General features: G+C 39.3%; 3 protein-coding genes across 17 annotated transcripts; 2 read left to right on the plus strand and 1 right to left on the minus strand.

Annotated features, from left to right (window-relative positions):
- Window positions 1–451: 451 nt before the first annotated feature.
- On the minus strand, window positions 452–3,869 carry LOC126575834 (calnexin-like). Of its 11 annotated transcripts, none has more exons than XM_050236771.1 (9): window positions 3,641–3,869; window positions 3,401–3,432; window positions 3,091–3,236; window positions 2,620–3,015; window positions 2,406–2,539; window positions 1,756–2,344; window positions 1,504–1,644; window positions 1,188–1,316; window positions 452–787 (listed from the first exon to the last, which is right to left on the minus strand). In XM_050236771.1, exons 3-9 carry the CDS (start codon window positions 3,214–3,216, stop codon window positions 473–475), a joined length of 1,830 nt encoding a protein of 609 aa, XP_050092728.1. In that variant the 5' UTR covers window positions 3,217–3,236; window positions 3,401–3,432; window positions 3,641–3,869; the 3' UTR covers window positions 452–472. The 11 variants fall into 11 exon arrangements, with proteins under 11 accessions (XP_050092728.1, XP_050092729.1, XP_050092727.1 ...); XM_050236772.1 differs by having other exon boundaries at window positions 3,091–3,250; XM_050236770.1 differs by having other exon boundaries at window positions 3,091–3,263.
- Window positions 3,870–3,928: 59 nt separating this feature from the next.
- LOC126575837 (E3 SUMO-protein ligase PIAS2) lies at window positions 3,929–8,714 on the plus strand. Of its 2 annotated transcripts, none has more exons than XM_050236776.1 (11): window positions 3,929–4,237; window positions 4,327–4,490; window positions 4,550–5,192; window positions 5,266–5,506; window positions 5,583–5,688; window positions 5,758–5,886; window positions 5,942–6,105; window positions 6,171–6,265; window positions 6,334–6,499; window positions 8,209–8,292; window positions 8,380–8,714. In XM_050236776.1, exons 1-11 carry the CDS (start codon window positions 4,196–4,198, stop codon window positions 8,496–8,498), a joined length of 1,953 nt encoding a protein of 650 aa, XP_050092733.1. In that variant the 5' UTR covers window positions 3,929–4,195; the 3' UTR covers window positions 8,499–8,714. The 2 variants fall into 2 exon arrangements, with proteins under 2 accessions (XP_050092733.1, XP_050092734.1); XM_050236777.1 differs by having other exon boundaries at window positions 8,212–8,292.
- A 2,693-nt stretch (window positions 8,715–11,407) lies between these two features.
- Window positions 11,408–22,923, plus strand: LOC126575804 (uncharacterized). 4 transcript variants are annotated; one of them, XM_050236678.1, is made up of 6 exons: window positions 11,408–11,547; window positions 12,168–12,332; window positions 12,807–13,018; window positions 13,090–13,416; window positions 13,483–20,274; window positions 21,458–22,923. In XM_050236678.1, the coding sequence occupies exons 3-6, from the start codon at window positions 12,929–12,931 to the stop codon at window positions 21,941–21,943; spliced, it is 7,695 nt and encodes a 2,564-aa protein (XP_050092635.1). In that variant the 5' UTR covers window positions 11,408–11,547; window positions 12,168–12,332; window positions 12,807–12,928; the 3' UTR covers window positions 21,944–22,923. The 4 variants fall into 4 exon arrangements, with proteins under 4 accessions (XP_050092635.1, XP_050092637.1, XP_050092638.1 ...); XM_050236680.1 differs by having other exon boundaries at window positions 12,188–12,332; XM_050236681.1 differs by having other exon boundaries at window positions 12,231–12,332.
- The last annotated feature ends 4,923 nt before the right edge of the window (window positions 22,924–27,846 follow it).

Raw genomic sequence — 27,846 nt, forward strand, 5'->3', positions numbered from 1 at the left:
ATAAAATTGTTATTTTTCGTATGCATGCTTAGCGTAAACGCATAACGCATTTCGTTCAAAATTGTCACCGCAAATGTGAATTCACAGTCGGCCATGGCAAGTCATTGGATGCATTGCATTACGTAAGCTGTTGAATTTACTTGCCTGTTTGAAATTTCACATCATTGTCAGTATAGACCCCGAAGTATGTAACAATCACTATTTCTCCTACGTTTTGACCTGCACTGTGTTTGTTATTCCAAACGACGAATCGCGGATCTTATACATATGAAATAAAAGAACTGTTTGTATTGGTTGTTTTGAATTAGAAATAACCCAACGGAGCTCAAACACATAAAGATACACTGCAATAAAATCAATAAGCAAATCAAAAGTAAAATTTATGTGTTGTAATTTCTGTATTCTGTCGCTTTTTTATTTAAATGTATTGATGCAGCTTATTTCTTTTAAAATAATTATAATTACATCGATTTTAATCTCTTCTGGCTTTACGTTTTTTCAGGCCCTCTTCAGCTTCAACATTTTTGATATCATCAAAATTCACCATTCCATCATTCACTTCATCATTCCATTGTTCAGGCTCGCGCTCATCTTCTCCGCTGATTTTCTCATCATCTAATCCGTCATCTTCTTCTTGGGCATTACTATCATGATGCTGATTTTTTGTTACATTCAGATCGTTTTTGTTTGACCGTTCTCCATCCAACTCAGTGCTCGCATTTTTGTCATACGTCGCAGTATAGTCATCCGTTTTTTTCGTGAGGCCAGACACCGTTTTCGCATCGTTCTGATATCCAAATATATAAAAGAAGACGATAAAAGAAATTTCTGAAGAGGAACACGGCAATACTAGCATCTCAGTGGGTTACCTTTGCAAAGCATATAAAATACATTACAACTGCCATTGGCAAGCATACGAAAACGATCAATACTGCCCACATCCATGGATTAGCGCTGCAGTACTTCAGAAAACGTGTCAAGAATGACTCCTGTAGAATTTTTTAATGGAAGCAATACTGTGCATCAGACACATACTAGCAATAAACTGGGTATTGACAATCGCTACAAATGTTTTTTTTTCAATTTAATAAACAATAGTATAAGCTTTTTCTTTTTTCTAGTTCACACTGATTCCCGGTGACATTTCTAGCAAATGAAAAAATAACAAAATTGTATGGAAATAAAACCTTTTTGTCTCGTCGTGTCCAGAGAAACCATATGTATGCTATCATCGGTATCGAACAGTATATAAAGTAGGCTCCCCAGTATGCCGGTTTATAGTTCATATATCTTAAAGCCCGATTCCAAAGAGTTTGCTGTGTAAAATCCAATGATATTATTTTGATTACGTTTTATAGTTGAGAAAGGGGCTTTTGTCCTGTGGTTCAATAATATATTTTTTACAATACATTTTGGTCTGTGGTAGTTAATTTTTTTTTAACTATATCCAATGCACTAAATTTCCATAAATAGTACAACTAAATAATAAATAATACAACTTACCGCTTGACGATCTAGAGTTTTTAATTTGAGATCAAACGTCTGCGATGCCCATTCGTTGGCTACTGATTCATCATCCGTGATTACAATATTGTCGAAAAGTATTTCGTTAGACATGGACCATATTTCAATTCCTACTGCAACCTATAAAACGAATTTACGCATGGAAATGAAAGAAAAAGTACGCGGGTTGTTCCAAATCATTGAAATGATGCATAGGTTGTTTTGCGGCAGACACGTGTTTTTGGAACTTACTATTGCTGTCATTCGGAAGGGGTTCAAATCTTCAAAGTAATCTGGGTTGGATATTTTTCTAGGAGCCCATTTGCCTTGATAGTTAATGTTTGCAATTAGCGGTGGTCGCCATTTGCCCTTGTAATTTGGGTTGGAAATCATTGGCGCTTTCCACAAACCACAGCCAACTGCTTTTGCACATAGCGGATTCGGAATGAGTGGCGGTTCCCACTCCCCATCCATATCGTTATCCCAATCGTCTGGTTTTATCGCAGTATCGTCTGGTACCATTTCTTCCAAATCATCTAACCAATCAAGCGGCTTCGTTGCTTTAGGATCCGGAATCTGTGCTGGTTCGTTTTCATCCCAATCTTGGGGTTTCTTTGATTCTGGGTCAGGAATCATTTCACGGTCATCCCAGTTTTCAGGTTTGAGATCGTTTGGATCATCAATTTCTGCTGGTGGATTGACCGGAGGCGTCACATTCGACAACAAATCACCTTCGTTAATTGTTTTGTGGTCGATGCGTATAGTGTATGTGTTATCCGGACGGATAATTAGTTGATACAAATGCGGTCGTCGGTCTTTGAATAGGTCATCTAGTCTCTCTCTACCAATAGAAAGATGAAAAAGATAAAAACAAATAAAACAATAATTATCTGCACACTTACTTTTGCTTGTTGCAATGTTTTTCCTCAATACTTCCATTAATTGGATTTACATGACGAAAAATGAAGTGTAACTTCACATCATTACCACACTTGTCAGGCCCGAACATAATTGTGTAGGGGGTTTTATCGTTAAACTGAAACCGGTAATGTGTATATGGAATATATTGTAGATAATCTTCAGCAGAAATGATGTAATACCAAGATTATTGCTCACCTGTTTTAAATTATCTCCATCAGAAAGTAACTTAATGTAGGACCCTCCACACTCTTGTCCCTCTTGGAGTGTGACTTCATACTGTAAAACCAATGGCTTGTCTTTGAAAACAAACGGTCTATTTAACAGTAGGTGGGAAGCAATAGCTGCATGCTTAGCTTTCGATTTAAGTACCAGTCCATAGTCACCGGATAAAATGACTCGAATTGGTTGTTCAATCTTCCATTCACCGTCATACTTTGCAACATCTTCAGCAACATCCTCTTTGCTAGCTTTTGATTTGATCCAGCGCTTTTCGATGTTGCCGTGTTCGAATAAGTCATCGAAGTGTTCTGCAAAATGCATCCTTGATGGATCTACTGTAGGCGTCATATATTGCTCAGCAAGATCAGCAGACTGTATGAATGATATTTGTTTTGTTTAAAATATACAATTTCCAACATTCCATGCCGCTTTCTATTGTGAACTTACTAGTGCGTCGTTTAAGCTGGAAGAAGATTCTTCATTTCCAAGGGTAGGATGAAGGGACCACGTCATGGCCCCAAGTAGCAAGAAACTGGTAAATTGGAGTTTCCATTGCGACTTGCCGGTTTTCATGTTGACCGAAGGTATGGAATCTGTGTAAAGTACACTTAAAAAGTAGCCTGAGTGGCGATGATATACATTCCACACAATCCAACACAACACAAAAAAATGCGGCTTCTTGCTAATCAAATTAGCGCTGGATTAGAGTTTCACTTTGACTAAATAGATTATGTTTTACTAGCCCTCGTACACTCACCATATAATTTCCAGAACAACTGCAAAATTTACCTGCGTTCCGTTTAATGTGTTAAAAAAAACTTATTGCTTTGGTATCTTCCTGGTTAAAGTTGATTAAGCTAAGTATATCTATGAAATATATGAAATATCTGACCTTTAGTGCCAAATTAGATGATATATTATGGAGGCTAAATGTGATTCGATTATTTATTATGAAACTAAATTTTAGCTTATCTAAGAGAAACTTCATTTTTGCTACCTTCGCAACCCTCTCCGGTTCGTCAACATCGACTAAAAAAACGAAAGTATAAATGACAGCCACAAGATGGCTTTTGAGCACGGAAAAGGTGAAAACGTGAAGAATTTCCCACTTTTTATAACAATTTAGTAACACGGAACGCGTTGCTAACCGCAAAACGGAGATCAAAAACCGAAGGCGAGCCACTAGCGGCGCTCACGCACGGGGAGTTCTATCAAGACTAAAAAACGTCAATTTTTTTTCGAGGACGCGTTAAGAAGCACGATGGATTTTTCATCCGAGCAGCGATATTTGCTGACCGGGATAGGCCATCTCTTTCGCTGCTTCCGACTCTTTCGCACGTTCAGTTTTGACGGAGTCTCATCGGTGCTTTTACATGACATTTTTTGCAACAATTTCCTGTTTTTCCAAAGTGAAGCTGCGTAGTTGTCTGACAATTTGAGAAACTTTTGGGGATTTTGTTCAATCACACGGCTTACGAAAACCTGCAACATCCCATAATTCATATGAACATTACATCTCCGCAGCAGAGTGCTTTTGGACCGAAAGCGGAAGATGAGAAAAACGCGGCAAGCCGCAGAATTTTCTGAATTGAAGGTACGCGTAGCTGGTGGAAGATCATCACAGATTCCTATTTTTCACAAATGTTTATTTCGTAAATCGTTCCCTCAACATATTCTATTTAGGAATTGGTGTATCAGCTAAGAGTATCAGATTTACAACATATACTTGGTGAACATAACATAAGTCGTAGTGGGCGTAAAAGTGATCTGGTGGAACGAGTTCTTACCCTTGTTCGTCAAAACATATCTGTTCTAAAACACAAAGTTCGCGACCTTCATCGCAAAGCGTAAGATAAGCAAAGAGCATTTTACTAAAATTACGAAGGATAATTGAATTCTCGTACAGCCAGCAGGAAACTTCAGGAATACCTTCAGCGATTCCCTTTAGCGTTGGTGAGCAGTCATTCCAGGATTCAATTAGCACAGAGCCTAGACTTGCCATAGCCGTACAATCGTTCATATCGGCAGGAGGGCAGCACATGAGCGGGGCCACTAGTAAAGTTGCGAATTCACAACCGCATCACAACAATAATCATATCCAAAGCGTCAACTCTGCTCGAACAGGACAAGCGATGTATCAGCAACAATATGCAAACGCTGTGCAGAGCGAAAATCGCCCAGTGCACGCCAATGGAATCGGCTTACCTGGCTATCCCGAAGCTACAACAGGCTTTCCAATACACCCGGACGTTCGCCTAAAAAAATTGGCCTTCTTCGATGTCCTTGCAACGTTGTTGAAACCAACTACTTTAGCTTCTAGCATTAATAACCCGTCTCAACGTGTCCAGGAGGCATCGTATTATTTCAGTCTTACTCCTCAACAATCTACGGACATAGCACTTAATCGCGACATACGCAACTCCAACAGGATTGAGCACACTATTCAAGTTCAATTGCGGTTTTGCCTGCTGGAAACATCTTGCGAACAGGAAGACTATTTTCCACCTAACATAGTGGTGAAAGTCAATAATAAACTTTGCCCTTTGCCTGTAAGATCCTTCGCATTTTGCGGACTTCGACATAAAAAATATCTGACTAATGAGAATATTTTTTTTTCAATAGAATCCCATTCCAACCAACAAACCAGGCGTCGAACCAAAAAGACCACCCAGGCCTGTCAATATTACATCGAATATCAAGTTATCTCCTATAGTTTCGAATCATATAACCGTATCATGGTGCACGGAATACAATCGAGGCTATACTGTGAGCTGCTATCTTGTACGGAAATTATCTTCGCCCCAACTTCTTCAACGAATGAAATCCAAAGGAATTAAAGCTGCAGATTTTACCAGAGCATTAAGTATAAAGAACTCATCAATTTCCTGATCGCTGTACTTTTGAACTTTGAGTAATGTGTGTTGTACCGTAATTTACAGTCAAAGAAAAACTCAATGAGGATGCTGACTCTGAAATCGCTACTACTATGCTCAAAGTATCATTGATATGCCCTCTTGGAAAAATGCGTATGAGCACACCGTGCCGGTAGGATGCAATTTACAGAATCCGCCTAAGACTGAATTTGAAACACTTTTTTTTAAATTATGCTTCTAGTGCTTCTACCTGTTCTCACCTGCAATGCTTTGATGCATCACTGTATCTTCAAATGAATGAACGGAAACCAACCTGGAATTGTCCAGTGTGTGACAAACCGGCAATTTATGACAATTTAGTTATTGATGGGTATTTTCTCTATACTATGTACAGAGACAACTTTTTAACATGTGTTTTATTACAGTTACTTTCAAGATGTGTTGGCATCCACAAAGTTATCATATGACGATAACGAAATACAACTACACAAGGATGGATCATGGAGCACACATCTAAAACAAAGTGATACGTTTGACAATACCGCGGGGAAAACTGTACAGAAGGTGGAAGTTATATCTGATGATATAGGTAACTTGCTGTTAAAGTGCTTAGTTCTACAGTTAATTTTGATTACATTTCTGTACTTCTCACAGAATTAATAACAAACGATCCACCAAAAACCAGTATCATCACACAATCTTCTGTATCCGTAGTCAATGAACCAACTTCAACTACTACTAGTGAAACAGTAATTCAATTTTGTTAATTGTTACCGAACAGCAAATTATTTACTTACTCATTAATTCTCATGCTCAGGTTGACTTAACACTTAGTGATTCGGAAGATGAAGGACGTTCAAATCGTAAAACCAACTGCCGATCGATCATTAGTTCCAATAATCCTACGTCTTCCTCATCAAACTCATCAATGATTGGTCACCATTCGGCTGGATCTAATACACCTGTTCGAACAAAAGAAACTGGTAAGACACTAGTGTATATAGCATACAATTTAATACATAGTGTAGCTAGCGCAGATCCTATACACAATGCACAGAGGTGCGGAAAAAGAATTCAGGAATCACAAATGTATGGAAATTGCACAGATATTATTAATGCGCTTTAGCTCAAATTTTCTAGATTTGTGTCGATGGCCAAAATCTGTCAAATAGGTGCAATTTCGCTTCGCAAAGACCACATCTTAAGCCGGCGATACATGAAGCGTAAACTCTCGTATAAACTCAGAATGTAATGCCAAAAAGTTTACGCTTCGTGTGGCAGGCATAATCGCATAAAAGTTTATACCGAAACGTCAAATGCAATTACATTCGGGCACCTGCAATTACACTATGCTATTACATCAATTACATGTGTTTCTGGCCACAAAAAACATAAATCGACGAGATAAGTTGATTTCTGAACATCTTTTTATATATTTTAAGATGTTTTTACTGTATATTAGCGATTGTAGAACATTCAATTCTTTATAACGCTACGCTTCATGTTGGTGCTGTGTTTATGCTTGCTTTTACGCTCGGATTTACGCTCCGCCGGTCTATAATCTTTTTGACATAAGTATAATCTTTTTGGCATTACACTCTGAGTTTATACGAGAGTTTACGCTTCATGTATCCCCGGCTTGAGAGTTTTGGAGAAATTTGCTTGAAAACTACCAGAGCTATGCATTTTTCTAATACATTGGTATTTGGAAGGGGGAGATGGGAGGTGAATCCTGGAAAAAAGACCCCCGAACCTATCATCTGGGGTGATAAGCTATCTTTGTGCCAAGTTTGGTAGAGATCGCCCCGGTAGATTTTGTTTGATGCGTGAACATACAAACATACAGGTGCTTATTCTGTAACTTGCGATTACGATGGCCTCAGGCGTTCGATTCATTTGGTTCATTTTGTGTTCATTTGGTGTTCACGATCGCCTGCATGTCGAGTGCATTTTTGTGGTCGACAGCTGGCGTTCTGTTTACATCGAGCATCGAGCATCTGAAAAACAGTTATAGCGTCCTGATTGTGCATCAATAATTTCTTTCTGCTAATCGTATACTATTATTACAAAGGTTAAGTTGTTTTTATACCGAAAAAAACAAGTTAATTCACAGTTTTTTTACTTCAAACTGTCATTTTGAATTGTTTATTGTTTTCGAAACGTTTCGAAATTCGCATGAATCATCGAACGCCTGAGGCCATCGTAATCGCAAGTTACAGAATAAGCACCACAGACTTGTTTTTGGTGCTTAGGTGCTTATTCTGTAACTTGCGATTACGATGGCCTCTAGGCGATGATTCATTTGGTTCATTTTGTGTTCATTTTGCTGTTCACGATCGCCTGCATGTAAACAAAACGCCTGCTGTCGATCACAAAAATGCACACGAAAGTAGTTGCAGATGAACACCAAAATGAACACAAACATGAACAAATGAATTGCGTCTAGAGAATGCAGGCGTAACGACTAGGAGAATAAGCACCTAAGTGTAACTTTTTCTCCCCTCCTCCCTTCCGCAATACATTAATTTACGTTTCCGCATATTTCAATAAAGATTAGGTTACCAAAAATGTTGAAATTAGCGATTTTTTCGGTCACTCAGTAACTCACTGTGAGTGGGGGGGGGGGGGGGGGGGGGGTATTTTAGTCTTTTACCGAGCGGAACCTCGTTAATAAGTTTTTTTTTTATTTCAGAAGATCCTTCATCATCTGTGATCTCATTAGATTCACCTTCACCACCATCAACTCCCAACCCAGCTCATAATGGAAATAATAATGGTAATCGACCATACACAAATTTTATTTGTGGAGCAATTAACGTTCCTCGTTATACTTTTTTTCATTTTATGTTTTTCTTATACACAGATGTATCGTCGACAACGACACCACTGCTATCCTACCATCAAAAACAATTATCTCCTGCTGGATCGACTGGAGAACAATCGAATAATTTTCACATTAATCCTCCCTCCACGCAGAGATAAGAATCGATTTTGAAAATTAAAATTATTTCTATATAAGTTCTTATTTTTCACCAATTGCTTATAATGATTTTGAAAAGATTTAGTAATACAATTTACAATTGCAACAGCGATGCACTGCTTTCTGCCGATACTAACGACTTTATCGGATTGGGAAGTTTGGATTTAAGAAAAAAATTGTATTTAAATACGACCTATCTAATAAATATATGTGTTTAACATTCTTGTTATACTGCATGTGCGCAACGGTATTGTGGAGCACTACAGTCGCAGCGTCCCACATCCATCAAGCAAACCGACGCTGCAACGGCAGCTAACAACACCTCGAGACGGTGAAACGATTCTCAGGTTCAAGAATTTAGGTGCTTATTCTGTAACTTGCGATTACGATGGCGATGATTCATTTGGTTCATTTTGTGTTCATTTGGTGTTCACGATCGCCTGCATGTCGAGTGCATTTTTGTGGTCGACAGCTGGCGTTCTGTTTAGGTGCTTATTCTGTAACTTGCGATTACGATGGCCTCAGGCGTTCGATTCATTTGGTTCATTTTGTGTTCATTTGGTGGTCACGATCGCCTGCATGTCGAGTGCATTTTTGTGGTCGACAGCTGGCGTTCTGTTTAGGTGCTTATTCTGTAACTTGCGATTACGATGGCCTCAGGCGTTCGATTCATTTGGTTCATTTTGTGTTCATTTGGTGGTCACGATCGCCTGCATGTCGAGTGCATTTTTGTGGTCGACAGCTGGCGTTCTGTTTACATCGAGCATCGAGCATCTGAAAAACAGTTATAGCGTCCTGATTGTGCATCAATAATTTCTTTCTGCTAATCGTATACTATTATTACAAAGGTTAAGTCGTTTTTATACCGAAAAAAACAAGTTAATTAACAAAAACAGTTTTTTTTACTAGTAAACATAGTATTAACAAGTAAAAAAAACAGTTTTTTTTACTTCAAACTGTCATTTTGAATTGTTTATTGTTTTCGAAACGTTTCGAAATTCGCATGAATCATCGAACGCCTGAGGCCATCGTAATCGAAAGTTACAGAATAAGCACCAGAGTGTCCGATTCAAAGGTGAAAATAAAATTGGTGAAAATGAAATTATGCTTTTGCGTGCTTCATATTGATCCGAAATATCTTAGGGGGCGGGGCTACTGGGCACCGGGGTACGGTAGGATGACACACACACCATCGCAAAAATGCGTGGAAAATGGCACCAAACATGCGCAAAAGCCCTGTAAACAGCAGCAAGATTTCTATCCTGTTAGCGTCCTGTTAGCGTCCTGTTAGTCTCTTAACAGGACAATTTGAGTGGCGGTGAGCGATTTCTGTCACACGGGTGCATCGCGAACGAACACTGCTGTCAAAGCTGTCATTTCATATAAAAAAAGCCCTCTGGCGGAGGTCTGTCGAAGAACAAAAGACTTCGCGAAGACTTTTGCTCAGACTGAGCAAAAATTGTCGCGACGCATTCGTTTGTAGTTGCTTCCACACGACAAACGAATGCATCGCGACGACTTTTGCCCACTCTGAGCAAAAGTCTTCGCGAAAACTTGTGTTCTTCGTCAGAGCTCTACAACAGTCACTTCAGAGCCCTACAACAGTCACACTTTTATATGAAATGACAGCTTTGACAGCAGTGTTCGTTCGTTCGCGATGCATTCGCTCCCTACACGGGCATTCATGTGTTCGCGATCAAGTTTTCGCGCACTTGTATGGGGATGACGTAAAAATAAACTTCGTCGCGAACCATTCGCTGAACATTCGCGCTCGTTTAGACGCAACTTGTTGTGTGGAAACAACTTTGCTTTGACAGCAATGTTCGTTCGTTCGCTGTGTTTTCGCTCCCTACACCAAAGTGTCTATAGGAAACAGGTGAAGTCATAGCACTTTTTTTCTTTTTTGCATTTTTTTGTTTTTTTTGACATTTCGTGGCTTGTTTACGTTCATCACCAAACCAGCGTGTGTTTGAATCCGAAAAAGTGCAATGGTTTTATCAGGTATATTATCTACTTTTGCTCGTTTAAATGATACATTTTCTAATTTTAGAACAAACGAGCAGCCCCGCTGTGGCTAACAACGTGTCAGCAGGGGCCGAAAACGCCGGCTATCTCTGATTCTGAAACGAGTGGAAAAGGCCCGGATCCGGCTTCCACCGATAGCCGGTCACTGTCGGCTTAGACTATTGGTTAAAGGACAAAAGGACGGAGACGATCGGAGTGTGATGGACAATCACATCAGCGCTATATGCTCAGTGCATTCAAAGGAGGGTGTTGTCGCGTGTCCGAACAGAGATCCGGCGAAGGTGAAACCTCTTCGCTTGTTCCGAACACGGAGCAGCAAGGAGAAGGAGTGGGTTCTTCTGTCCGAATAAAGGCAGCTCCAGCGCGCTTTGTTCATCATATAAGAACGCTGGCTCGGCAGATCGTCTGCCAATCGCAAGGCGCATCCAAAGGAAGAGTGATAAGGAAGAGTTTGCAAAACACAGCTAGGCAAAACCTATAAGGCATCTTAAAACCACCAAAGTAGAACAATCAGAGCACTGAAAAACTGGAAAAACTTTAACTTTCTTTACGGATTTCTTACATCTCAAAGCCAATACAGCGTGTCCAACGCAATCAAAACATAGACACGAACTGTCAGTTTTTTCATTCATTTTTCTAATCGTCGCGAGCGATTTTGTTCGGTATGACTTCACCTGTTTCCTATAGACAATTTGAACTCTAGCCCTATAGACACTTTGGCTAGAGTTTACGCTTCGTCTATCGCCGGCTTATTGGCTGCTGTGTTCCATACTTTTTTGGTGAATTCTGTTTCATGCTTTTTTGGTGAATTTTGCACGGCGAAGTTGTCAGAAAAGAAGGCAAAATAGTGCAAAACAGAGATGACCAGTTTTACTGCGAGCGAAAAGAAAAGCTGGCGAGGTGACGCCATTTTAGAAATCCTTCATCGGCTGAAATCCTCTTCAAGTACGGAAAAGTGCAATGAAATAAAATCTACACGGAGACTAAAATTAAAATTACGGCAATAAATTCGTGTAACAGAGCAAGGTGAGTTGAAGCTTTTAATGATAATGTGGAGCTGATAATTTTCCTTGAGGTTTTCTACGTGATAAGCAAGTGTTTGAATAGAATTATTTAATCTTTCTATTCAGTTAAACCGTATATATGTCGGAAGTAAAATTTAGGGGTAAACGGATGAAGCGCGTTGGTTTAAAGTATGGTGAAATTTAGCCAGAAAAGAAACAGATATGCTCTAACGATTTCATATGAAAGTGATGATGTGCAGGAAATAAAATGTATCGAGGTGGAAATAGCAGCTATATCTATAAATAAGCGTAATAGCCACACGAACGCGGTTACTAACAACACACACACATACATGCACTACGTTCAACGTATGAAAGAATTATATATATTTAAAGTTTATGTTAATTTATATATATATATATATATATATATATATATATTTATATATATTTATATATATATATATATATATATATATATATATATATATATATATATATATATATATATATATATATATATATATATATATATATATATATAATTAATTAATTAATTAATATAAATTTTATATTTGATTTTATTTTTTTTATATGAAATTTTATGTTTTGCACAATTTTCTTCTTTCTTTTTTGTTAAAGCCCTTGATTCCAATTTACAGGGCACATGTGGTATTTTTTGTTTCATTGTTCAAATGCAATTAGTTCTTTCGGCTATTAATCTGAAGTCCATAATTGATTCTGAGATACAGACCGGGTATTAAAGACTTTTGCAACGTGCCGCCAACAATTCCAATCTACTTTGAGGTATGTTTCACAACCTATCGTATCGTTTACTTATTCAAACCAACAGCTTATCAAACAGAATCAATATATTACATACATGTACTCAGTTTCATTGAACATAAATGCTTTTATGGTGCTTTAGTTTACATGACCCTTTACGGTGATTATTCAACTTTACTTAGAATGATCAACAACTTGGAATAGTACTGTATAGTATACAGTATTGTTGTGTATACTGCGTGATGGACAAACATAGCCTTTGCCCATATTTGATTGCTCTAAACACTTCGTTAAAGAAAAAGCAATATTTCACATAACAAACAAATTACAATCAATGCTTGCAGGGCTTGTTTACAGTACAATTATTTCAACAAAGAAAAAAGAAGTATGACAATCTATCTTGTACAAGCAAAATTTTTGTTTTAAGTTATTTACAACATATATTACATGCGATATGGCAAAATTTCATTCCTGTTTAAAATATTTTGTTTCCAGAATTATTACGAAAATTGTTGGAAAATTGATCGAACATTGTATTATATTACCATCATTGGTAAAAAAGTAGTGTAACGCTATCTCCCTAGAAGATAGTACGTCGATGAATAAGCTTTTGCAGCATGAATTCTCTGGGAGGATCTAAAGGGGAGCGCACTGCAAAACCCAAATTTGCTGCATTAGATATCAACAAGCTTTACATTACCAGTCGGGTAAGTTTAATGATTCTTTGTACTGCATGAAAAACATCTTTGGAATAAACTATGACGTTAATATTCTTTAGGGCGAATCTTTGGAACCATCAACGCAGAAAAGCACGATACCTCGTAAACATGGTATGCAAAGTTTGGGTAAAGTTCCGTCGGCCCGACGTGCACCGGCAAATCTTCCTTCATTAAAAGCTGAAGTAGGCAATCCTACAGACCATTCTGGTAGTTGGAGTCTGGAGCAAACCAATAACAATAACGGCATTACTAGTCAAGCTAATGTCAGAAGCAACAATAGTTTCTCCTTAACGGATTGCAAATCAATCTCCGATACAGACTCCCAGAATAATCCACAATATCTATCAAATTCAAGTATCATACCTCCTGCGGCTACATGGAACACGGTAAATAATTTTAATATTTTATTGTATCGCGCGTTTTTCAATGTCTTTTTTTTTAATTACCAAAAGATCGAGTTTCCGTCGTTAGACGACACCGGATCAGCTGGTGCAAACGCGATAAAAGTTACACAACAGCAGCAAGAACAACTCTCAAGTGCTGGTCTACTAAGTTTGCGATCACAAGGAGATACAAAAACATGGGTTCATCAACACACAAGCGGTACTCGAGTTGGTGCAGCTACTTGTTCCTCATCAATGGCTTCTTCAATGGACAGTGGCTCCAAAGATGCGAGAGGACACAATATCCAAAATGTTCCATCGCAAAATCTAACAGAATCCCCAATGCCACCTCAATTCAGAGCTCTTCTTCCGTCGTTTATGAGGGGAAACGATATTGCGTCTACTGGTATTCCAAACAACGGTTTAATGGTTTCATCTTCATCCTCACAACTTCCATCTCATGTGATAATACCCTCGATTCAACGGAGCAGCAGCAACAGTGTAATGCCAAGTTTTGCACAATCACATGGAAAACTTCCTCATCATGTTTCCTTGGAACCAAGAAACAATACAAATTCACGTGTAGGGTCAGTTGGAGCAAATTATTCTCCCAAAACATCGAGCACTTCAGTAAGAACTCGCAATCTTGGCCATGGAAACGGCGTAGGCGGTTCGACAGGTAGTCATGAAAAAGGAAATTCAGGAGAGGCGATGTTAAACGATCATCATTATGGAGGACGACGTGCGGGACCACCGTCATTATCGCGGCACCGAGGAGGTGGTGTAAATCTCACAGGAGTAATAGCGAGTTTAAGCTCGGCGATTCCTCCTCGTGTTGGCATTGGGATTTCAGATGTAAATGATACTATTGCAATGAAAGATGACCAACGCAACGTAATATCTTCAGGAAGCTTAAGCGATCAAGAGTCAATAGTTGTCCGCCCAATTATACGTGATGAAGAACTGCAACGGCTTGAAGCGATTTCGAAGGATGAAGGATGGTCAAAAGATTATGAATTCGATTATAATCAGAAATTAGAGTTTTCTGATGATGAAATGGAGCCTAACATAACATCTTTAACAGATTCAGACAACAACAAATATGATTCACAACTGATTCCTGAAATTAAAGAAGAAAAGGGCACTAATCACAACAAAGACATTGAAAATGACATCAATGGGAAAAAAGGCGAGCAAGGGCTTCAAAGAAATATTGGACAACATTCTCGCCATATTACGACTCCCGCCACAACTTCTAGCATTGTTGGTGGAGTGCTGGATGTCGCAGAAGCCAAGGAACGATTAAAACAACGACGCGAAGAAGATCAAAAACGTGAGCAAGAACGGAAACAGGCTGCAACGAAAAAATTGCTAGAACTAGAAAGGAAATTAAGTCGCAAAAAATCTGAGGAAGTTGCTACTGCAAGTATTATATCCGGAAATGACATTTTTCCCTCGAAAGTAACTTCCAAGGCCACACATACGTCTATCAATGCTGCTGAAGAAAACAAACCATATTGTACATCGGACCATACGACTGAACCATGGAGTTCAATTCCGGCTAAACTAACTGCTAAAAGTGGAGAACGAGTTGAAACTAGAGATCGGTATGAATACCTGGGTACTAGAAATGACAGAGATCGCGATGTTGGAAATGGAACAAACGCAATGAATTGGGATGCACCTGCATTTTCAAAGTCGTTTCAATCAAATTTACCTCCACGATTCCAACGACGCAAACTTGAAAGGAACACATCCGTATCTAATACCCTTAACATCCCTGATGGTCAAAATAGTTGTCGTATAGGAGGAAAAGGAGTGGCTGGCCGTGATGCAGATGACGCAAAGAGTGATCCAGTACCATTTTCGCAGCAATACGACCCTCGATTTATTCACAACCAACAAAATCACTTTTTATCTGCTAAAGCGGCTCATCGTGTAGAAGTGGAAAATCAACAGGGAAAACTAAAGCGCTGTCAACAGAACGAACGTGAGAATAAAGAGGTAGAGCGTGATATAGAGGATCGTTCATGTGATCGAGACCAGCGTAAAGAAGATCGTGACAATTCACTTAATGCAGCGAAACGGAACAGTAAGCCTACTGTGAACATAGAATTTTCAGTAAACAATGAAAGAGAATCTTCTAGCCAACTAAATACTGGGTCTAGTACGCCTCCGCTTGCACCACGTAGGTTATCGGAGAAATCACGTGGAGAGCATAAACATAGGATCTCTAGTGATGATAATCATCACGCACATAAACAATTTGAATATGCTAGTTCTAAAGTCTCATTAGCGAATTCTGGCAGTTTCGTTCAAAAGCCTTCCTGGGATGAAGATATTTGTGCAGAAGATCAATTTCAAGCATCTTCGCCATCGACTGAATGTGCAGTATCATTGTTAAAACATGATGCAACCCTTACTATGTCTACATGTGACCGAATTGATAGTTCTCTTACTGATCGGGTGCTAAATAATGCAGTTACAAACAAAGCATCTATGCAGTTCTTAGAGAAGGACGAAGAAAAACTGCAAATTTCGAGCGAGTCAAACAAAAATTTATTAGATGATGAATTGCACGTATTTGAGTCTAACAAAGGATTATACTATAAACAAATGCCCTGTTATGATAACGAGGATATTTCTAGAGCCAAGCATGAAAATCATGACCAATCTAGGACAAAGGAAAACTTTGTAGAACCTCTGATCATTCCATCTTCTACTAATGACATAAAAATTTCTGAATACCAAAATAATAATCGCACATCCGATGGATCAGATATTTGTTCAATGAAGACATCAGTTTCTAAAAACAACGTAACGTTTGGCAAAGAAGGGGAAGATTTTAATAATTTGCAACATCATTCTGGAATCAAAAAGAAAATAACGTCTGTTCAGCAACCACCGCGTGATCGACGACATGATTCTCGCATTGCCGGAGGAACACGAAACAATCTTACTAGCTTTCACCAGCATTCGGAAGGTGGAATAAATAGAGGAAACACAGTAACAAATTGGAATCGTTCCCGAGGTGCTGGAAAGATTGGCAGTCGTAATTACAATCAGGATTACTGGAGTGAGTCAGATTTTTCGGAGGAGGGATTTGAAGATGATCAGCACATGAAAAAGAATGCAAATTGTGCTGCTGGACTTAAATATCAGCACCATTACCAGCCGCAACATCGTCATGGTAGTTCGAATTCTGGGTCCGGTTTTAAACCTATACAAGGGGATGTTTGTGTCAAAGAAGGTTTCACTCCTCGTGGTGAACCATCGCGACGCGGTAGAGGTGGAGGAAATGTTAATATTGGGTCGGCGTTATCTTCAGTTTCATTCAGGAAAAAAACAGGACAAGGAGGTGCAACGCCTATTGGAAAAAAGGTAGATTGCTATGGACCACCTAGTTCTAAAAGTCCTTTCCGAAGCAGTGATAGTACTATCAGTTTAACAAGTAATCCGGAAAATCAACCTAAGGGAGGCGTTTCAGTTACTGAAACCAGTAGTACAACTGCAATTTGGACACGAAATGTATCGAAATCTAGTAACGACGCGACAGAAGATGCGCAAGATAAGAATGATAAAATAACAACTACTCCCGATGAAGATTGTGACAAGCTATCCCGTCTGACAGTTCCACAAACTGCAATGGCTTCGGAGGCTATTCCTAAACAAACAATGATCGACAAACACAGCACAAATACCCAGGACATAGTGTTGTCCAAAGAACCCATTGAAAAAAATGCTTTATCGTCTGAACATCGCAACTCATTAGAAAACAAATTGACGTCGTCGGCAGTTTTTACTTCTAAAGGAACATTGAGTCAAAAAGTAAAACATCCAGCAAACAGTGTTGAAAACAATAGTTGTTTTGAACATGCAGTTTCTCTAAGCAATCTTTCCTCTACCACTAGTAATGTGCTAAACAGCCATTTATCTCGCATCGAAAAAACTAGTAAAGAAGGAACAACTGACTGTAGTAGAATGCGAAGGAACGAAAATGATGAAGGAAGAGCAACTCCTGAATTCAGTTGTGATTATGATGAAAATGGTTGTAAAACAACAAAAACAGATCGAATTGCTGTTCCGGAAGATGGTCGTTACTCAGATTTGTGTAAAGAAGGAAATTCCTTCGCACAATTAGAAGATATAGAAGCGCCGAAACAAACGGTGCCTAACCCAGCAAGCGGGGCACAACCTAAACAACAGTCATTGGAAGATTCCAATAAGAGCGTATCAATGAACGTAAAGACTGATAATAATAATAAGCATCATTTAGATGGAAGTTCACCTCCCGTAAAAACGATCATTTTTGAAAATACGAACTATAAATCAGCTGTTGTGTCCTCGCCAACCAACGCAGCCCTTGGATCTTCTATGAACAATGCATGCCCTGCTACTTCTGTAACTGTTGTGGGCAATAATAACACTACCACGAAACGTCCGCAAAATAACAAAATGACTAATAGCGCTGCAGTCGTTGGGAAGGCTGCACTGGAAAATGCTGCTTTTAAAGTCACAAGTTCAGCATCTGGAACAGCCAACGAGAATGTTGTAACAGCGGGAAAAAGTTTGCAAAGTGTTGTCGGTACTATGCCTCATCGCTCTGTTTCGTTGACGACAGGTGTAGGAAATCGGACTCAATCAGTTCCACACCAGCAACTGCAATCTTTAAATACACCTACGAACTCGTACCAAGGAGCAAAATATCAAAAAGATACGGACTTTGAGCAAGAAATAAAGTCATTTGCGTTTGAATCTGACATAAGTCAGCTAATTGATTCAAATAAGGTAGTAAAACAATGTACAGCGATAACACCGTCGACTTCTACTTGCCTGTCATCGAATAATTCAAGTTCAAATGCAACAACTACATCAGTACAGAAAATCGTATCACCTTCAACAGCGGATTTGAACATGAAAATCGCCAGCGTTAAGAAGGTTTGGGAAATGCCAAGTATTTCAAAGCAAAGGGATGTAGTGGCGGATGACTCTATAGTAACGAGTTCTGGATCAGGCGGGAATGAAGCAGCAGTACATACTACGGCGAGTTATTGTACAGTAATGCATCCGGGCCATTCCACAAATTATCAACATAATGTTATTGGCAATACAGACCAACTCAGTACATCTCAAGGTCAATCGCCATACTCCACATTTCCTCAAGATCAGGGTGCGCTAGACCGTCGCCATTTCGTTAACTCAAACGCAAACAAAGCAACAGATGCGGTGTCCGAGGGAGGGATTGTAGTCATTGCAACAGTTCCAGGTGCCGTAACAGCTGAAACAGACGAGGGCAGCAAAAGTTACGTTGCAAATCATCAGCAATCATTAGATACGCAAGCTGCTTCGCAAAATATTCAGCAAACACATCTTACGATTCAACAAGCTCAGCAGCCACAACAGCAATCTCACCAACAGCTTCATAACCAGCAGCTACACCACCAACAGCAGGCACAACATCAACTGCAACAACCACAACAACAACTTCATCAGCAATCACAACTACAACTCCAGCAAGTCCATCAGCATCAACAAAACCCGCAACAGCCACAGCAGCAACATCATTCACATCATCATCATCATCAACAACAGCATCAGCAGCAGCAGCAGCAGCACCAGCACCAGCACCACCAACAATTGCATCTTCAGCAACAGCAGCTACAACAAGATCAGCAGTTGTTGCAACAAGAACAGCAAAAACAAAATCAGCAAAGGCAACCGCAGCAGACACAACCACATCAACATCAGCATCAGCCACCGCAGCAGCATCAACATTTACCACAGCATCAACATTCTGTTAGTACACAGCAGCATCCGACAGTCTCCGCTGGAATGGCTTCTTTAAACAAGCACTCTGTAGATGTGTTAGCTGCTGCAGCTGCAGCAAGTAGTGCAAATGTTTGCAAGGTAAAACCTACGCAACAAGGTATGCATCAAACTGGGAATCTTGATCTATCACCACCACCATCAATGCAAAGTGGAACTATTCCATCTGCACCGCAACCTTACTATCCCGCACAGTATGGAGTATCAGCTGTACCGTCTCCGCCAGCAGTGCTTTACAACTCAGCCGCAGCTATGACATCACAAGGTGGATTATACAATGCATTCCAGCTCGAAGCAAACGGAAGATCACAGTTTTCACAGTTCCCGGGACACTATGGCACATCAGGGGCATCAGGGCCATATAATGCTTACATGGCTACACCAACTAATATTCCAACAGCAAATCCTACTCCAGAGATATACCAAAGCATTACATCACAGTTTCGTTTGGGATCCGTTCAATCACCATATGGAAATCAACCCGCGCAGCTCAATAATCCCAGTACAATGCTTATATCATCGAATAACAATTCTTTGATGTCTTCTTCGGTCAAATCAACCTCTCAGCAAATAGGAACCATTGGATCAAAAAGTGGGGGAGCAGTCGGGCAGCCTCCTTATGGAGGGCAGTATATGGGAATGTTTCCGCCGGCCCCCCTGCAAAATTCTGCTGCGAATTTTTATTCTAGCTCCGCGAGTGGGCAGAATGCATTTTTCGGTGCAAGCGCGGGTTCAACGCAAGCCTATGGCATACCAACTGCAGTTGCTACAGCCAATATGTATAGTGGGCATGGAGGTCAAAATCCTTCGAATGGACCTCCTCCCCCCCAGCAGCAGCAAATGCCCAACTATGGCTCACAGTTTCTTAGCTCACCTTTGCTTGGGAATAATCCTGTAATTGGACAGCAGCAATACCGTGGTGGCCCGTCAAACAGTTCACAAAATGCATCAAATGCTAACGCTGTTTTCATGAAATCGAATCAACCGCAGCAACCATCGCATATTCAACAACAACAGCAACAACAGCAGGATACAGTGAGTTTCTATCCTTTTTATCCCAAGTAGACTTCACTGCCCCCTGGTCTGAAAAATATACCCCCTTGTCTGAAAATTGTTTTGGATGCTTAAGAAAAGAACTGAGCTTCATTTCTCTCGCCTCGCCAAATTAACAAAATTATTCTGCACTTTGTTCTTATTGTGTCAGTGCAAGTTCTTTTCAGTCTATGTGTTTTCCTATTCCATTGATTACATGTGTGTTTTTTATGCAAAAGAAGCGTTTTTGTATCAATTTTCATTTTCCACAAATTTTAATTCTCCACAAAAAATCATAGGCATTTAAGAAATATTGCTACGGTGTTGGTGGTTTATTGTTTATCCAGTCGTCGATAAAAAATAAAGAAATGAATCAACGCTCATTTTAATAAAGCTATTTTATAACATTGATATTCTAAATTATCGTGTTTTCTAATTAATTGCTTTTTTTTAATATTATTAGTCATAAAAGTATTCATGGTCTACCAACTATTTTCTATAAGATGATTTTTACGGTAATTCGTTACGAACAAGTTTATTTTAAATCAAAATGCTTATATTTGGATAAAAAATATAATGTGAAGCAGAAGTTTATTTGAAATAAGATAATATCGATATTTTCGAAATTTCTTTCTTAGCTGTTTGTTAACAATTTAAAAATTAAGAGAAAATACAAAATTCTTAAACATGTTTTTAATTTCAAAACGTAGAATATAAAAAAGTAATGTATACACTATCAAATGTTTAGAATTATTTTATTAAATATATCTTCCTCATATTAGTATTTAATTTATCAATCCATGTTCTTCTGTTATTTGCAAGTGCTATCCGAAAATCTTAAATATATTCGTTCAAATGTAATACGTACAAATACGTTGTGGTCATATCCTATAGCAATTGAATATGCTATAGCATATCGTGGTCATATCCTATAGCAACTACAAAAAAAAACATATTACGTTACGTTTATTCCCATATATATTTATACTGTGTTTGTGATATTGCATTGAATATTTTTTTAAATAATTATTTTAAATGTTCTCTAATTAATTTTGTTTGGTTTCTCGTGTTAACACAACACCATAAATGTTGAAGCGGAAACTGTTCCTTCCTTTAATTACATCTCATATGGCTTTATACTTACAATTCGAGTAATAGCATTTTAAATTATTCTCCAAAACTGTAGTGGGATCTCCAGAATCAACTAATGCAGCAACATGCTCAAACCCATCAGCAACCAGGTCCTCCTACACAGCAACAATCTACACCACAGACTTTACCGCAAACGCAAAGCGCCCAACTACCTAATTCAAGCCGTAATGTGCTGTCTAACCAAGTTGGAAATCAAGTTATTGTTACTTGCGGTGGTCCTGGCTCGGGAGGATGTGGCTCAGGAAATACTGCATCTGCTATTATTGGAGCTGTTGGAAACTGCATTACTTCCGTACGTCCATCATCTGCACAAGGGCAACGTTATCCATCACCAATTCAACGTCCCTCCAACTACTCCCAAGGATCAGTTCAAGGCGTGCAACAACACCATGTACAACGGTCGAATAGACAAGTAACGGGTCATCAGCAGCCAAGTGGTACACAATCAACGATGGTACCTACCGTCGGACAAGGAATTAGCAATACAAGTAAACATTACTACAGCGGTAACCGCAGTTAAACAGTCTTTCAGGTAGACGCACATTCAATGATATCGATGATCAGTGACAACGCTCACAAATTATTGCCTACGTTTCAAGGATATCTGTTACATGCATTTAATGGAATAAATAATAAAAATTGGTGATGAATCTAATTTCTCATTCATTTCGCCAGTTTATATTAATATATAAGTACGAGTCATAATTATAGCATAGATAATTATGACATCAATTTTAAAGTTTTATTGCAAATAACGTCCAAATTCTATAGATTAAAAAAGTTATTGGCAATCATTGACACAGTTTTTTTTAAGACTGCTTCGCATAGTAATGCACTACAACCATATTTTATTTTTCATGGAAGTCAATAGTTCTAATACGATTTTCATTCTTGTTATTTCAGATAGAACTACATTATTGGTCCTATAATCAAGCTACTACTCCAAAAAGTAAATGAATCTCAAGAACGTAAATTATTGCAAGAGGAAAGGGAGGAAGGCGTAGGAACAAACAAAATTTTGTTTTTGAGGTACATAAATTCCCTCCGCCCTTCCTCAATTATGAAACTAACTTTTGAACCGAATCCTATGAAATATCGCAACATTGGCGAAGAGTAGGAATCCATCAGTGAATTTGCCTTACTTCATACAGATAATTTGGCAGTTTCTGTTTGCAAATCATTCATGTAACAAAATCATTTAATTCATCCTTTCGGAAATAAATTAGCGATTATTCTTCTAATCAACTGGGGCTATCCGCTGTTCGTAAATTCTGATATTTGTTTTTTTTGTTTATTATCAAAATAATCCGAGCCGAGCAGGCTTAATAGGATAACATATTTAACTGATATATTTAAATGGAAAATTAACATTAATAATAATTCAAGTAATGAATAATGCACATTTATTCAACCATAGAAGTGGGGGCATAATCTTCATCAATTATTATAAATAAATGAAATCTAGCCTAGGGTTTAGTAAATATATTGAAAACAAATTTATGTTACGACTATTTAGTGAGAATTACTCAAGAAATGTGTCCCATTACGGATCATGAAGATGCGAATATAAATTCATATTTGTACGGCTTGCCGCGCCATTTACGCGTTGCAAACTAATGCATGTGTAGCACTTAATTACGAACATGGAAATATAACAATTGATTTTGGTAGAAAAATAATCACTTGTAAAGACTGATATTTGTTTCTTGGGAAAAGTTCAATCATTTATGCGATGCGATGATTTTTGTGAAGGGGCGTCTGTAAACAAAAACCCGCACAAATTCATATTCGTACATCAGTGAGAATCGTGGGTTATTCTAAATATCTCGGAATAATTTTGAGTTTGTATGATGAGTTATGTATAATAAGAAGAGTAGCAATAAAAATGTGATACCCCTTTTCCAAAGCTGAAATGTATAAAAAAAACGAAGAGACGCTCCTCACTTAAATCATCCCCACTCATAAACTAAATGACTTTTTCCAAGAAAATGATATCGGTAATAAAGCCGGGGATACATGAAGCGTAAACTCTAGTATAAACTCAGAGTGTAAAGCCGGCGATACATGAAGCGTAAACTCAAGCGTAAATATAAAATTAATTTACACTTGAACATGTTTACATGACCGGGTTGAGACGTGTAATCCGAATTACACTGACCTTTAATCGACTTTTGTGAGAAAAATAGGATCTTTCTTCCGAAGAAAAAGATTAAAAACGCTAGTAATGATCACTCACTATTAATGCAAACCACGAACAGGAAATGTAGTGGGGCAAATCGCTTGCAAACAGCGTTTACGCTAGGATTTATGCTCCGTGGACCTATAACCTTTTTTACACCGTGTAAACGGCAAATGTAAACTTTTTGGCATTACATTCTGAGTTTATACGAGAGTTTACGCTTCGTGTATTCCGGCCTTAATGCCAAAAAGATTATGCTTAAGCCGGCGATACATGAAGCGTAAACTCTCGTATAAACTCAGAATTTAATGCCAAAAAGTTTACGCTTCGTGTGGCAGGCATAATCGCATAAAAGTTTATACCGAAACGTCCAATGCAATTACATTCGGGCACCTGCAATTACACTATGCTATTACATCAATTACATGTGTTTCTGGCCACAAAAAACATAAATCGACGAGATAAGTTGATTTCTGAACATCTTTTTTATATTTAAAGATGTTTTACTGTATATTAGCGATTGTAGAACATTCAATTCATTATAAAGCCGGCGGGTAAAACGGGTCGACTGCCCCCGTGAACTCTCCGCTTAACTGTCATTGTGGGATTTCGCCAGTATAAATTGGCAACCATTTTAGCAGGGTTGCCGATTTCCTACCTAGCCAATGCGCCAGAAAGAGAAAAGCCAACCTTTGAAAGAAAGGCACAGCTATAGGTTACCAAGGCGAATTGAAAGTAGAGGCGAATTCGTTTTGAAAATTCAAATTTCAAAACTAACGGACATGCAACCACGCGCACGACTTATAAATTGTCGAGATCAAGCCAGCTTTTGTCCTTATGCTCAGCGTGTGGATTCTGTCCACACTGAGCTGACCTTTGGACACCTCCGTTATCGTTTTGGAGATGTACCGCCCCAGTCAAACTCCGCACCTGGCAATGTCCATGACCTGGAGCCTGAAAATGCTGTCCAGATGTCTTAGGTGTCGCGGAGCGGTCGGTGCTGGGCAGCCAGCCGGCCAGCAGCGGACGCGCCACGAGTGCGCGTCGCCGCCGGCCACGGCCACTAACAACCGGCCCGCCGTGTGTGACGACATGGCTGAACGCTGAGCGAGAAACCATGGTGCATTGGGCGCACGCGCCAACCGCTGATTCAAACGGGGGGCAAATAAATCAACGCCATCTGCAGAGGCCATCACCGCGACCGCCAGATGGTGTTGTTTTGTTTACCAACAAACCGGCCATGTTGTCTCGGGACGGCAAAGCGGAATATAACTATCTCTTTCACTCTAGTGACTTACGCATGCGCCTTGCTGTTCTTGCATTTGTATCGTTTCGTACGTTTGACAGGAAACAGCTGATCGATAAGTATGCTCTTTCTCTTTCGTTCATAGTTTGCTCTCTTTCCATCTTTTTGAATTTTATCGTTTTCATGACGTTTATAAGGGTGGGTTTAAAGCTGGGCGTTAATTAAAATGAATTTCGCCGGGGAAAATGAAACATAAACGATAAAAAAGTTCACGGGGGCAGTCGACCCGTTTTACCGTTTACGCTTGCTTTTACACTTGGATTTACGCTCCGCGGGCCTATAATCTTTTTGGGTAAAACGGGTCGACTGCCCCCGTGAACTTTTTTATCGTGTATGTTTCATTTTCCCGGGCGAAATTCATTTTAATTAACGCCCAGCTTCGAACCCACCCTTATAAACGTCACGAAAACGATAAAATTCAAAAAGATAGAAAGAGAGGCAACTATGAACGAAAGAGAAAGAGCATACTTATCGATCAGCTGTTTCCTGTCAAACGTGGGAAACGATAAAAATGCAGAAATAGCATGGCGCATGCGTAAGTCACTAGAGTGAAAGAGATAGTTATATTCCGCTATCCCGTCTCGAGGCAACATGGCCGGTTTGTTGGTAAACAAAACAACGCCATCTGGCGGTCGCGGTGATGGCCTCTGCAGATGGCGTTGATTTATTTGCCGCCCGTTTGAATCAGCGGTTGGCGCGTGCGCCCAATGCACCATGGTTTCTCGCTCAGCGTTCAGCCATGTCGTCTCACACGGCTGGCCGGTTGCTAGCGCACTCGTGGCGCGTCCGCTGCTGGCCGGCTGGCTGCCCAGCACCGACCGCTCCGCGACACCTAAGACATCTGGACAGCATTTTCAGGCTCCAGGTCATGGACATTGCCAGGTGCGGAGTTTGACTGGGGCGGTACATCTCCAAAACGATAACGGAGGTGTCCAAAGGTCAGCTCAGTGTGGACAGAAACCACACGCAGAGCATAAGGACAAAAGCTAGCTTGATCTCGACAATTTATAAGTCGTGCGCGTGGTTGCATGTCCGTTAGTTTGAAATTTGAATTTTCAAAACGAATTCGCCTCTACTTTCAATTCGCCTTGGTAACCTATAGCTGTGCCTTTCTTTCAAAGGTTGGCCTCTCTCTTTCTGGCGCATTGGCTAGGTTGGAAATCGGCAACCCTGCTAAAATGGTTGCCAATTTATACTGGCGAAAACCCACAATGACAGTTAAGCGGAGAGTTCACGGGGGCAGTCGACCCGTTTTACCTCTTTTTGACATAAGTATAATCTTTTTGGCATTACACTCTAAGTTTATACGAGAGTTTACGCTTCGTGTATTCCTACCTTTATGTCAAAAAGATTATAGGTCCGCGGAGCGTAAAACCGAGCGTAAAAACGAGCGTGAACTTAGCACCAACAACGCTTCACGTAGCGTTATGATGAATTGAATGTTCTACAATCGCTAATATACAGTAAAAACATCTTTAAATATAAAAGAAGATGTTCCGAAATCAACTTATCTCGTCGATTTATATTTTTTTGCCAAAAACACATGTAATTGATGTAATAGAATAGTGTAACTGCAGGTGCCCGAATGTAATTGTAGTTGACGTTTCGGTATAAACTTTCATGCGATTATGCCTGCCACACGAAGCGTAAACTGTTTGGCATTAAATTCTGAGTTTATACGAGAGTTTACGCTTCGTGTATAGCCGGCCTTAAGCCGGGGATACATGAAGCGTAAACTCTGGTATAAACTCAGAGTGTAAGACAGTTTCTACACACAGCCAAAATTTGGCGGCTAAAGTCAAAATTGTCGGCAAAAGTCAAAAGCTCCATATAAAAAAAATAATGGTGTGTGTAGGGACGCTTGAAAAGAAGAACTTCAGAAAAACTACAGAATCATCGCGAAATAACTTTAACACACCTGCAAACAGCTTTTTTAAAAATATAATATGCTTTAAGCTGATCGGCAGACACATAATGCTGCACTCCAGTGTAGGCCGTACCGTAGATGTAAATTTGTCTCCATCTGCCATTATTTTTTCCAAAATGTTGGAAAAATGAAGTTCTCTTTTTTTGACTTTAGCCGCCAAATTTTGGCTGTGTGTAGAAACTGTCTAAAATGCCAAAAAGTTTACATTTGCCGTTTACACGGTGTAAAAAAGATTATAGGTCCACGGAGCATAAATCCTAGCGTAAACGCTGTTTGCAAGCAATTTGCCTCACTAATCATCGTGATCATTACTAGCGTTTTCAATTTTTTTCTTCGGAAAAAAGATCCTATTTTTCTCACAAAAGTCGATAAAAGTTGAGTGTAACACGTCTCAACCCGGTCATGTAAACATGTTCAAGTGTAAATTAATTTTATATTTACGGTTGAGTTTACGCTTCATGTATCCCCGGCTTTACGCTTGAGTTTACGCTTCATGTATCCCCGGCTTATTAAGGAAACAGGTGAAGTCATAGCAATTTGCCATAAAGCACCAAACGTCAAATAACTGACAGCTGTTTACGTTCATCACCAACCAGCGTGCGTTTGATTCCGGAAAAGTTCAATGGTTTTATCAGGCATATTATGTACTTGTCTGTTTAAATGATACATTTCCTAATTTTAGATCAAACGAGCAGTTCCTTGAGCTCGAACTTGGATTTTTTACTTCGCAAAGCGAATACAGCGTCTCCAACGCAACCAAAACAAAGGCACGAACTGTCAGTTTTTTACATTAATTTTTCTAATCGTCGCGAGCGATTTTGTTCGGGATGACTTCACCTGTTTCCTGTAGACACTTTGGGTCAGGCTCGGGCCAGGCTCAGCTCAATTGAGCAAATTCTTGAGCCTGAGACCGTTTCTACACACAGCCAAAATTTGGCGGCTAAAGTCAAAAAAAGAGAACTTCATTTTTCCAACATTTTGGAAAAAATAATGGCAGATGGAGACAAATTT

This window comes from Anopheles aquasalis, chromosome 3, assembly GCF_943734665.1.
Source record: "Anopheles aquasalis chromosome 3, idAnoAquaMG_Q_19, whole genome shotgun sequence".
Classification (NCBI taxonomy): Eukaryota; Metazoa; Arthropoda; class Insecta; order Diptera; family Culicidae; genus Anopheles; species Anopheles aquasalis.